Source organism: Aulonocara sp. 'chitande type north' Nkhata Bay, linkage group LG22 (assembly GCF_057382095.1).
Source record: "Aulonocara sp. 'chitande type north' Nkhata Bay isolate Kocher_YH1m ecotype deep benthic linkage group LG22, A_spYH_male_GT1.1, whole genome shotgun sequence".
NCBI lineage: Eukaryota > Metazoa > Chordata > Actinopteri > Cichliformes > Cichlidae > Aulonocara > Aulonocara sp. 'chitande type north' Nkhata Bay.
In genome coordinates this window covers 8,412,664-8,424,912 of record NC_141364.1, presented here as the reverse complement: position 1 = coordinate 8,424,912, position 12,249 = coordinate 8,412,664, and the positions used below count along the sequence as shown (strand labels likewise).

Sequence of the window (12,249 nt, the reverse complement as noted above, 5' to 3'; positions counted from 1 at the left end):
ATCATACAAGTCAGCCTTTTTGGTGAGCAGCTAACAAGACAGATCTTAACAGACTTCAGTTAGTCCAGAATAAGGCGGCCAAAAATATATATATTTATAATAAATATATATAATATATATATTTAAAGCATCTTTTAAGCGAAATAAATAGCCTTATGCATTTAGAGAATTGGCTTCTATTCATAATTTCAAAAAACACTTAAAAGTCTATTTAGGCAGCTTTTAATTACTGTAAATATTGTAAGAGGGCAATAATGGAAATTTGTGTATTTTGTCTCAATGTTATTGATATTTATGTTTATATTTTCACAATAGTAAAACCTGACTGTGGATGTAAGACGCTATTTTGCATCCACTTTATTGAGTAATATTTTATTTGAGCAAACATTTAGCAACCACTGTTGTGGAAGCTATTGGGGTTCCTTATAAATAAGCAAATAAGCGATGATGATTACAACTGGTATTGAGTAGTATGGCTGTGGTCTGGAAGTTTCGAAACATTTACCACAGAGGAAGCTATTTTGATGAAGCAAAGCAGTTTTTATTTTAATTTTAAAGATTGTCACCATGTAGTTTAAAAATAAAGATGGTTCCTTTTTATGCAGAAGCTGCAGTCTGAGCTGGACAGCCTGCGCTCCAGTTTGGGTGACGTGTCTCATCGCTGCGTTAAGTTCTTCGAGGAGAAGCCCACCTCGTCCAGCGTTCCTGTCCTCCGGTCGGAGCTCAATCACGCTGTGGAGAAGATGGACAAACTGCACAACCTCTCAGCTGTCTACCTTGAAAAGTTAGTTAGATTTTTAGAAGTCATGTGAAACTTCTCTGTTCTTTTTGTTTCCCCAGATGATACGATTTGTTGTCCTTTTACATCTTTAGGTTAAAAACAGTGGATGTCCTGATCCGTAGCCTGGATGAAGCAGAGAGCCAAGTCAGGAAGTACGAGAACAGACTAAGTGAGGAAGACATTGTTCCTGCTGACACAACAGCCATTCAGAACCTCAGAGATCAACTGGGGGTAAGCCTCACCATCACATAAAGTCCTCTCATGTCTCTATAAAGATGAACCTCTGACCCTCTAACCTCTAACTTTCAGAAGTGGCAGGCTGAGCTTGGTGAGCAGGAAGGAGTCTTCCAGTCTCTGCAGGTGGAGGTACGTCAGGCCAAAGAGGCGGGGTCTAAGCTCAACAGGCTCCACCCGGACCGCAGCCCTGAGCTCGAGCGCTACCAGGACAAAGCCAATCAGATAACAGAAAGATGGAGTGGAATCAAAAGACAGATGGAGACACGGTGAGAGAAGATGCCTAAAAAGAAAAGGAGGAGCACGATTCATGTGTGTTGTGACAAACGATGTAACGATCTGCTTAGAAAAACTAACTGGATGCTGAACTTATCAGGACGTTAGTGTGGAAAAGGATCTGAAGGTAGTTTTCTTTTTTTCTGCAGACGAGCGGATCTTGAAGCTCTGGGCTCCTCCCTGCAGCAGTACAGAGACGGCCACTCCGCTTTGATCAAGTGGATCGAAGAGACGACGGAGAGACAAGAAAACACACAGCCGGGACAGATGGACAGCAAAGCGCTGTCGGAACAACTGGCCCAGCAGACTGTTAGTGCCGCTGAATCCTCTGACTTACAACATGTGTCCAGATGAGAAAAACGACTTGAGCCTAAACATTTATAAATTCTGATTGTTTTTCTTTCCAGGCCTTGGTAGCTGAGATCGAACAGAATCAGACCAAACTAGACGAGTGCCAGACTCATTCCAAACAATACTGTGCCTCAGTGAAGGTGAGAAACCGTGACAGACGTGTCTCGGAGTGAAGGTACGCAGGAAACTTGATTCCTCTCGTGCTTTTATCTTGTAGGATTATGAACTACAGCTGATGACATTCAGAGCCTTTGTAGAGTCGATGCACAAATCACCTGTCAAGAGGAGAAGGATGCACTCTTCCTCTGACGCTATCACTCAGGAGGTAATTGGATAACTGTTTACCATCGTGATCATTGCAGGAGCTTTATTGTTTTAAGTAAATAAAGTTTGTGTGTTTTGTATTTGTCTGAATCTAATATCCCGCAGTTAGTGATGTTTGTTTGGGGTTTTTATTATCTCTTCAGTTCATGGACTTGCGCACACGCTACACAGCCTTAGTGACCTTAACAACCCAGCATGTGAAGTACATCAGCGATGCTCTGAGAAGACTGGAGGAGGAGGAGGTGACACTTTGATTCTCTTTCAGTGACTTTCTTGCTTTACACAGCGGTCATCTATTATTAACTGTTTAATTTACTTAGACACTACTTGTGGTTGCTGTAGCTCACTGAATCGAAGAGTTGCTATTATAACTTCTGTTCCCTGAGTGGATGAAGCTCCTATGCTTTTGAGTATTGCCACCAGACTAGCAGAGATCTGGCTATCAAATCTGACCTCTCGGCAGGCAACACAGAGAAGCAACACTGCAACATAACAACAGAAAGTGAGAAAACTTTAACTGGGAAGTGTAGATTTAATTGTTCTGTCCAGGACATACTGGTCTATCAGAACTGGGCAGAAATGCTTGAAAGCTGGAAAAGCAGCTAGCAGCTCCAAATAATTGATGTGCAGCTGGCACTGCAGTCCAAACCGCTCGCAATGCATCCCCATACTGGGTGTCTAGAGTTAACATGCAAGGTGCAGTTATCAGAAGCCTCCGGAGGAGGTGACGCGACACCACAGGCAGAGAGTACCGTGTCAAAACCTGTATAAGAACTGAGGGATGTTTGTGATGAGAAGGGTGTATGTCTGCAGGTGGTGCCTGTGATATGTCATCACAGGTCATCTGCCTGAAAGTTGTGAATAGAGGCGTCTTTGGTCAGGAGACACAGAGGTGTGATATCTCATACTGTATGTGCTGCACAGGTGAATTGACAAAAAGGGATCTTATGTGAAATCTACTGTTTAGTGTCATTAATTTTTGCTTTCTTGCCTCTATCTGTGCAGAAAGAGGTGGAGGAGGAGAAACAGGCCAGGGTGGGGCAGGTTTCAGACCTTCTGGGCTGGGTCAAAGGCCTCCAGGGACGCGCTGGTGGCCCCAACGCCGAGTCTTCTCTGGCTGCTCAACAGGTACTGTTTATACATATGCAATGAATGCAAAGGAGACTGTTATGTTGGTACCTCGTTTAGTGGTACATGAAGGTTGTTATGTTGTCAAATAGATTCTTCATCTGTTTTTTTCTGCAGGCCATCAATGAACAGCTAGCAGCCAAGAAAGATCAGGTGGCTGAAGCTATAAGGAGCACACAGGTCTTCCTTCTGTCGAAACAGGCCAGCAAGTAAGTTAACATGCATGGACTCCTCACAGAGAGCAGTGATTTTTAAATTGTCCTCCCAGCCAGCAGTGCACGCACCACAGGGGCCACTTCTGTAGCAACCAGCGGGTAAATAGAAGTTAGGATTAGATGATGATAACTGCCAACTTCAAACAATCACATTATAAATTTTATGTCAAAGCCACTGTAAAGCATCTTTCCAACACACATGCAGACTAATGTTAAACACCTAACTACACCTGTTAACCTTGTCCCTTTTTTCTTCTGTAGGTTGTCCCCAGAGGAGCGGGCACACGTGGAGGCTCAGCTGGACGAGCTGAAGACCACCTACAACCAGCTGTGCGACAGCTCCACCCAACAGCTGCAGCAGCTGGAGCAGCAACTGGCCAAAGAGGAGGAAAGAAAGGTAGATCGGTTTGGCTGGGGTGGGCCGAGCGGGGAGAAGGGTGTCTGCAGATTTATGGCAAACATGTATTCTGCTTATGCGAGCTTAAACAAAAATAACCACAAAGGTACTTTTATAAAATGTTCCTTGAGTCTGAATATCTTTGCGAGCGAAGCGTGAGTTTATATGTGGGCCAGCAAATTATCATCTATGTTGTTCAGCATGTTGTGTGTTCACCGATTTGCATTTCTGAAAAACATCACCAGTCTTGACGAATGTCACTCATTGACTTGGTTTGGTTTAACAAACACCGACGGATCCTGTTCAGATGTGTATTCAGATCCTCTGTAATAACCATTTCTACCAGGATGACCATCTTTTTGGTCATCACTGGAGAAATAAGGGTTGCTAAAATAATTTATACATCTAGAATACACTGCAGTGTTTTGTTTTTGGTATAAGAAACCTCTGCAGCTCATTAATCAATATATGGGTGTTAAAGGGAAATGTCAAAAGGACAGAAAACAACTGGAATACACCGTCTGAACTGGGCCTCAGCATGGAGTGAGCCACTCTCACATTATCATATAAAAGCCTGCATTCATGTCATTAACTATCACCAACCCTGATTTTTATCATCCTCATTGTCACCGTCATCATCATTATCATCAGAAAATACATCTGCTGAGCTGCTAACATGGTTAATACACGGCCTTAGTGGTGCCGCACTAGATCAGAGCTTCCCAGGTGACGCTAGTGAGGGGAAAGCTGTAGAGCTTTGCTTTTCATTCTTAGAAACTGTCAAAAAAAGGTACATCCACATTTTTATGTCATCCCAGCATCGAAAAAGTAAAATGTTACTTTTCTTTATACGGTGGTGAAATGCCACTGCATAAAGTCAGCATTGCTTTTTAGCATTTTTCTGCATACGTTTACCCCATGTAGATGTACAGTCATCCAAGGGGAATCACACATTCCCAGCCCTCACACTCTCATACAAGTGTTCCTCCCCTTCATTTGAAATACATTACATCATCCCTGGATGTGTGAGAGAATTTCAGGTTTGAAGCTCTCATTTATGACTCTTCCTAGTTTTTAACAGTTGCACTCATAGTTGATTTTTGTGTAAATGTTTTATGGTTTTACTAAAAATGCTCACTAAAAGGTAAAGTAGAACTTTTCAAGAAGTCACTTTTGTATTTTAGAGTGTAAGTGCACCAAAGGCCAGCTATGCAAAAACAAAAAAAACAACATCACCATTTGAGCATGTTGTGTCCAGATCACAAGAGTGTGTGTGAGAGAGAATGACGTTTTTGTGTTTGTTCTAATGCATACTATTAATGTGTGAAACTTTTAAACCAGCATTTTGCTTGAAAATCACTAACAGCTGCCAACGGAGAGTTGTGGACATCCAAGGATCAGAAAACAAAGCAAAACAGGACTTTGATAAACATCATTAGTCTATTTTGTGATTGCAGGTTAGAGCAGCTGCATGGTTAGTTTTAGTGCCATCCAGTCTCATGGAAATGTATTATGTAATGTGTGATGCAGTTAAAGATACAAATCTGCAGTAATAATCATAATCTGTGCAAATCAGCAGGTAAACTTACTATCAGAAATGTGGAAATACTGATAAATATTTGTTATTTATCACTATTTGCCACATATTTGCCCCACTCCCGATCAGCTTTCACTGAGCAGTCATGGTTTAGTATAGTTTCAGTTTGTACCTTAGTCAGTTTAACATTAGGTCAGTTTGAGGTTTTGACGTCAAAGCAGTGTTAGGAGTCTGAATGAAGAGTGGCATGCAGAACGCTAACAACCAGCTTCTCACCTGTCGCGCCTCGCTCTGCCGAGCCATAAACTGGCCCATTAGTGTGTGCACAGCAGGACGGGCCCAAACGGTAAGTAGCGCTCGCTTTCTCTCTTACCGTTGCCTTTAAGTTTTTCTCGTGTAGTTTTTCTTATTCTCCTCAACTTCTGAATACTTGTGTGTTCCTTTTTCTGCTGTTGTTTCCCCTTATCTAGCGCTTCTTTCTGCATTTTTGTTAGGAATATGCTTTGTTGCATGCTTACTGCTTGTCCTAGAATAGTGATGGTAAGTATTAAAATGCCTTTTAATTTAGTAGAAATTAAAACAAGTTCAAAATATAAATTATCAAATTGCTAACAGAAATATATATAGTGGCATTTTTAAACATGGATAAGCTGTTTTGTGGCAAGTGGTTGTGGGTTTTCTTCTCTTTTTTTTTTTCCTGATTCTACGATCTGTCATAGTGTAGTGTCACATAATAACAAATTAACATTACGTAATATGCGTGCTGGCTAAAACTGCCAGGTCATAAAGAAAAGAGAATGAATATCAACTGGGATTTTGGTTTCTTTCTTTTTGCAGAATGAGATTGCCATTGCTGGAGTGATTGACCTGAGTACAGTGGAAACATTCCCAGTATTCCCAGCAGCTCAACGTGGTCTTATTGACCAGGACACCTGCCATGTTCTGCTAGAGACCCAGCTCATTATGGGTGGGCTCCTTCAACCTGACTCTCCTGTCAAACTTTCACTGGAGCAAGCTCTAACTCGAGGCCTAATTGACAGCCATACCAGACAGTCCCTGTCTGAGCTTGAGAGCGCCCTGTATTTGGTGGAAAACACCAAGACTGTGAGTGATGAACAACAAGAAAATGCCTTGCCTATAGTTAGAGCCATGGAGACCGGGCTAATCAGAGAGGAAGTGGGACTTCGCATTCTCCAACTCCAGATGAACACTGGAGGATTGAGACATTCAACTGGAAAAATGTTGAGTTTGGAGCAAGCAGAAGACAAGAGACTTTTGTCTCCCAGAATTATTACCAAGCTCCAGTCGAGACTACAACACAGAGAGCTGATTGATCCAAACACAGCTGAAAAAGTAAATCTCTGTGAGCTGCAGCTCCAGTGTGTTCTCGATGATGATTCAGGGCTTCTTCTCTTCCCTGTCAAGCAGCAGCCTGGAGGAACAGTTTGCCTCCGTTCTGGAAGAAAAGTCGGTATTTTCCGTGCTGTGCAGGAGGGACTGATTGATCGGAAAGTTACCGTACGACTTCTTGAAGCTCAGCTTTTTGCCGGTGGTATTGCAGACCCACGATCTGGCCATCGACTGACAGTTGATGAAGCAGTTCGCCATGGGCTTATGGACCAGGATCTAGCCTGTGCCATGTTAGCACGTCAACTGCAAAATGGGGGCATTCTAGACCCTTTCAGTGGAGAGCGCCTGGACTTAGAAGAGAGTATTCGCAGGGACCTTCTCTCCCCTCGTTTGGCTCTGTTGGTCCTTGAGTCTCTCTGGACTTTTATGGGCTTGCTCTGGCCTGAAACTGGAGAGGTTTTACCCATTGCTGAGGCTGTTCAACAAGGTGTGATCTCGGGGGATCTAGCAAGGAGCACCCTGAGACAACGACATGCCATTGGGGCTTTGTACAACCCAGAAACCCTTCAGGTGCTGCCCCTGAACAGGACTGCTGAAAATGAATTAGATCCCAGTGCGGTCAGTTTTCTCAAAGAAATCCACATACCAGATGTTCTTTCCAACATGACCCAGTCAGGTAACCCATCTCTAAACCGCCACAGCTGGGGTTCCACTAGCTCCTCCTCTCCTCCATCCTCTCCCCTGCCTCCATCATCTCCCACAGGCCTTGTGTGGGAAACTACATCAACTAATGGGAAGGATCCTGAGGAACAAGCCAAACACAAGCTGCTGTTTCACCTCATGACTCACAGCTATGTAGATGCTCATTCTGGAAAGCGCCTCGTGCTGCTTGACCCTGAGCTAATGATAATGATCAAGGACGCTGACATGGTTGCTGGAGAATCTGCTCGTCAGGTTGAGCCGCTAAGCAGTGTGGCTACAGATAAGCTAGATAAACTGGAAATGGGGGAAAAGATTAGTTTGGCAGGTAATGGAGTGAGTGAAGGTGTCAACGACAGTTCCAGTTTAGTCACACCAAGTAAGGATTTTGAGATTAACGATAGAAGTGGCCTAGAAGAAATGCATGATGGGGAAGGAGACAACAAATCACTGCAGCAACCATCAGAACCCATAGAAGAAGACTTAGCCATTTCAGCTAAATATGAAATTGCTGGTGATAAAAGAGGAAAGGTAGATGAACAAAAGAAAGAAATGACCAGTTGGGACAGTTTAGCTTCAGCTAAATACCTCAACGATGAAATAACAAAGAGCCCAAATGAAATAATACAAACTGAATACCAACCCATGGATAGTCCTGTGCGAGACAGTGGAAGTACAACTGCAACAGAAGTTATTGAAATGGCCACAGCACCACTCAAATCAGAGGATAATGTTGAAAGGAAGACATTCAAAGAGCTCATCCCAGGGGAAAAACCAAATGAAGATGTTAAATTAACAGCATCCCAAGAAAGGAAAGATATAAAAGATTCCCAGGCTGAATCAGAAATTATAAAACAAAACGTGGCTGTAAAAGAGACAGACTCAAAGCAAGCTAAACCACAAGTTGATATCTCTGAAGCAGTAGTGGAAAAGCAAGAAGAGTATGCTGAACTGGAGAGGATGGTCATGCAGCTCAAACAGGGAGGTCTAATGACAGAAGAAGGGGAAAAGCTGCTGCCAGATGAGGCAGTAGCCCAGGGTGTCCTTCCTGGCCATACAGCTGTTAAATTAATGGCTCAAGCCGGTTTGTTTGGGGGCTTCCTAGATGCCAGCAGTGGGGAGTCACTTACCATGGAGGAAGTTATGCAGGAGGGTTTACTAGATGAAGATCTAATGTGGGGTGTCCTAAAGTCAGATAAAACCCTTGCAGGGGTTGTTGATGTGGAGAAAAGGCAGATCTGTGGGGTGAGGGAGGCAGCTCAGGCAGGGTTGATTGATCCCAACACAGCCTCTCGACTTCTGGAAGCCCAGGTGGCATCTGGGGGGATTGTTGACCTGCGTAGGGATAAGAAAGTCTCTGTGACTCTAGCAGCAAACCTGGGGCTGATTGAAGATGATCATAGAGAAGAACTTGTAGCACTGGAGAAGGCATGCAAGGGAAAGGATGCAGATTCCTCAACATTCCTCAAGAAAGCCAGTTTGCAGCTTCAGATGGAAGGTGTTCTCGACCCAGAGTCCAAGTCTCCAGTTCCTATAGAACAAGCTATTCACAAAGGCTTAATTAGACCAGAGGAAGCTTATCAGGTCTTGGCTAGGCAAGTGGCTGAAGGTGGTATAATTCACCATCCTTCAGGCATGAGGCTTCCAGTTTCTGATGCTGTTGATAGAGGACTAGTAGATCGGTCCGTTGCTCCTGGGTTAGAGGAACTTGAGTGGGTCTACCAAGGAAAAGTCAGTCCTTCACATCGCCCAGAAGCTTTTGTTTTCCAAGCATCAACCGGAGCTATTTCAGACCCTGACACTGGAATCAAACTTACTTTGACAGAGGCTGTTACTAAGGGTCTTCTAGATAAGAACAAAGCCAGTGAAGTCATGGCTTCTCCTACAGTAACTCAAGGAGTTCTTGACCCCCAAACAGCACGGATTGTGCCCTATTCAGAACTTGTAAACCAGGGTAAGATAGATATTGAAACAGGTAAGCGCTTCTTGGAGGTGAAACCATTCCGTGGTGTTCAGGATAAACAATCAAAGGAAACACTGACCCTTCCCGAAGCAGTTGCATTAAAGAAAGTTGATCCAGCTCCAGCATTTAGACTTCTCCAAAGCCAGGCAGACAGCGGTGGGATCATTGATATCAGAACTGGAGAAAGGCTCTCGCTGCCTGAAGCTTCTAAGAGAGGTTTAGTTGGAGATGATATGGTCACAGAAATAGCTACAAACCAGTTTTTGAAAGGAGGCTTAGTTGATCCTTCAACTGGACAACGAGTCTCAGGTCTCAATGTTGCAACTGCTTTAGGACTGATATCTAACAATGTGGCTTTGGAGATTCAGGAGAAAGTGATGTCGGTAGAGACAGAGGGTGGTGAAGAAAGCTCTACACCCGTTGCCTCATCAGATAGTACGTACAGCCCTGCTATCAAATTTTCAGCATCAAGTCCAGACAGTCCATCAAACTGGTCTGATGTGAACACTGAGGAGCCCACGAAATCTCCACCTTCAAAGAGAGAAGCAGTGCAAGATGAAGAGAAAACACTGACATCTGTACTTTCAGATCAGTTAAAGTTATATGACACGATTGCAGATGAGGACAAAGTGGACAAACCTGAGTCAGGGAAAGAAAAGACTTCAAGGCAGCCGGACGAGTCCATGGACATCTTATTTAAGTTTGCAACTAATGTTGAGAAAAGAATCCAGCAAGCCATAAAAGAAATTAAACCACAGAAAGACACCACTAAATCACAGAGTCTTCCTGAACAGGAGGCAGATGAGAGACTGCAAATAAATGATGAACAAAGGAAAAGCATTATCAGAGATTCTGTAGAAGTCAAGCCGACACAAATCTATCATGCTGACAAAGATTTACAGGAAAAGGATAGAACAGGTGTCAATGGGGAACCTGTGCAGGGTGGGGGAAAAGAGCGTGTTCCCGAGGATGGAAGATTGAAGCCTAAGACAACGAGTCCTGTGGCAGTAATGGTTATAGATGACAAGGAAAGCAAAGAGGGTGATGAAGTGTCAAATTTGGGCGAAGAGGAATCTAAAAAGGATGATGTGGCAGTGCAGAAAGATGATGGCATAAGAGAGAAGGTCCAAGTGGTGGAGAAAACGAAGCCCTTAAAGGTTGAAGATTTAGAGATCAAAACCAGCACTCGTTCTGAAGAGTCAGCACAGTCATTGACATCTGCTTCCAAAGAGTCAGAAAACAAAAGCAAAAAGAAGAGGAAAAATAAAAAGAAGGGAAAAGGTAAAGAGACAGAGGGCGAAAAACACCCTTCAGAGATAAAGCATGCATCTCAAATTTATCAAACTGAGGAGGAGATGGAAGGAAAGTCTGGAGCTGTTAATGCGACTACAGTTGAGTTTGCATCACAAGACGTAGACATGAAATCACAGATTCATGGTCAGGGAGCTTCTGAAGGGCCAATCGAAGGCATAAGGACTGATGAGAAATTTGAGGTTGAGAGTAATTTGGTGAGACAGGGACAGAAAGAAGCCTTAAAACCAATCGCTGAACCAGAGAAAGAGGCAAATAAAATATTAACAGCTACAGCAAAGGCTGATAAGAGAGAGGAGATGAAAGGGAAGTCTGAAGAAAAGGATTCTGTCGCTCAGCAACCAGAAAAACCAGAGAGCATTCAGGAGGTGAAGGAAAGGAAAGAGCATGAGCTGCCTCAGAAATCCCCTCTGCCAGACACTGAGAAAGCGGCCTTGATCCTGAAGGCCAAAGAGAGTATTCTTAAAAAGGTGTTTGAAAAAGGCGTGAGTGAGAAACAGGCTGCTGAGGAGCTGCAGGCGCTGCGCAAGGAGGTGGGGAAGAAGGAGGGTAAAGGTATAACTGTTAGTGATGTAAAGGCACAAACTCGGCACGCTAAGGAGGATGGAGTGGAGAGTCGAGCTGTAAAAGAAGACACTGTCAAGACATCCGATGGTTTATCTGAAGAAAGTAAAGAAGAAGAGATGAGTGTCAAGGTGGACAAAATGAAACTGAGAGAAGTCAAAGAAAATCTGCCTGTGGAGAAACCGTTGGTCGAGGAGACCACGGAGGCTGAACCGCTGGAAGTTTCTTCAAATGAAAAAGAAAAGGATGCAACTTTTGGAATGGAAGAGACACAAAAAGATATTAAGACAGCTGCATCGGTCCAATCTAAAGAAGCCCAGCCTAGTAAACAAAGTAAGAAGAGCAAAAGATCCAAGAGGCTGAAAGTGGCTGAAAAAGCTGAGCCTGATACTGAGAAGGCACTGAGCAAGGAAAAAGTGGAAGTGACTGCAACAGAAATTACCCCAAAATCCACTCTGGAAAGAACAGATTTGGAAAGCTCAGGTTTGATTCAGGAGCAGAAGGTAGATTCTGAGAGTCGGTCACTAACGAGGGATGTCCTCTCACCTTCGGCTGGTGAAGAGACAGTTGAGGTGGAGACCCCTGCAATTATTATTCCAACAGTTGAGACTCTTGAACAAACTTCACCACAGAGGCCCAGTTATCACGTGCAGGACATCGTACAAGCGGAAGAGATCAGTGGCGGGAAAGACAAATCCCATTCAGGCACTGGAGGTGTGATCGAAGCTGACCTTTCTCACGATGGACACAAAGTGGAGACTCAGTCCACAGCTCTGTCCGCTGCTCTGTCCACAGCTCAGCCCACAGCTTCTGATCCACAGCCTGATAAAACAGCTGGCAAAGGCAGAAAGAAGAAAAAGCACCAACCAGTCAAAGAAGAAGGCACCGATACTCCTGCATCAGAATCTTTAAAAAACCAACAGCAACATCTTGAATCTTCAGAAACGCCGGCTTTGCTCTCAGAAGATGCTGCAGCTGAGTCTGGATCACCTGTAGTCCCACAGTCTGAGACCACCACTGAGACCTGGGCAGAGGATGACGCCAGCGAGAGTCCCCAACAGGTGTCAAAGAAAGAGGAAGCATCATCTGTGACTGGCAAGGCAAGAGGAAAACTTGTGA

At 43.9% G+C, this 12,249-nt stretch overlaps 1 protein-coding gene across 13 annotated transcripts in view; it reads left to right on the top strand.

The window, feature by feature from the left end:
- macf1a (microtubule actin crosslinking factor 1a) overlaps positions 1 to 12,249 on the top strand; it is a 228,834-nt gene that overhangs the window by 142,188 nt on the left and 74,397 nt on the right. For 12 of the 13 annotated variants that reach the window (XM_086281216.1, XM_086281224.1, XM_086281220.1 and 9 more), the window contains 11 exons: positions 606 to 784; positions 874 to 1,012; positions 1,091 to 1,284; positions 1,441 to 1,600; positions 1,699 to 1,782; positions 1,860 to 1,967; positions 2,110 to 2,208; positions 2,972 to 3,094; positions 3,212 to 3,303; positions 3,571 to 3,706; positions 6,081 to 12,230. In XM_086281216.1, the coding sequence (XP_086137342.1) occupies positions 606 to 784; positions 874 to 1,012; positions 1,091 to 1,284; positions 1,441 to 1,600; positions 1,699 to 1,782; positions 1,860 to 1,967; positions 2,110 to 2,208; positions 2,972 to 3,094; positions 3,212 to 3,303; positions 3,571 to 3,706; positions 6,081 to 12,230 (7,464 nt within the window). The remainder of the gene's footprint in view (positions 1 to 605; positions 785 to 873; positions 1,013 to 1,090; positions 1,285 to 1,440; positions 1,601 to 1,698; positions 1,783 to 1,859; positions 1,968 to 2,109; positions 2,209 to 2,971; positions 3,095 to 3,211; positions 3,304 to 3,570; positions 3,707 to 6,080; positions 12,231 to 12,249) is intronic. The other variant, XM_086281223.1, reaches the window with a different exon arrangement.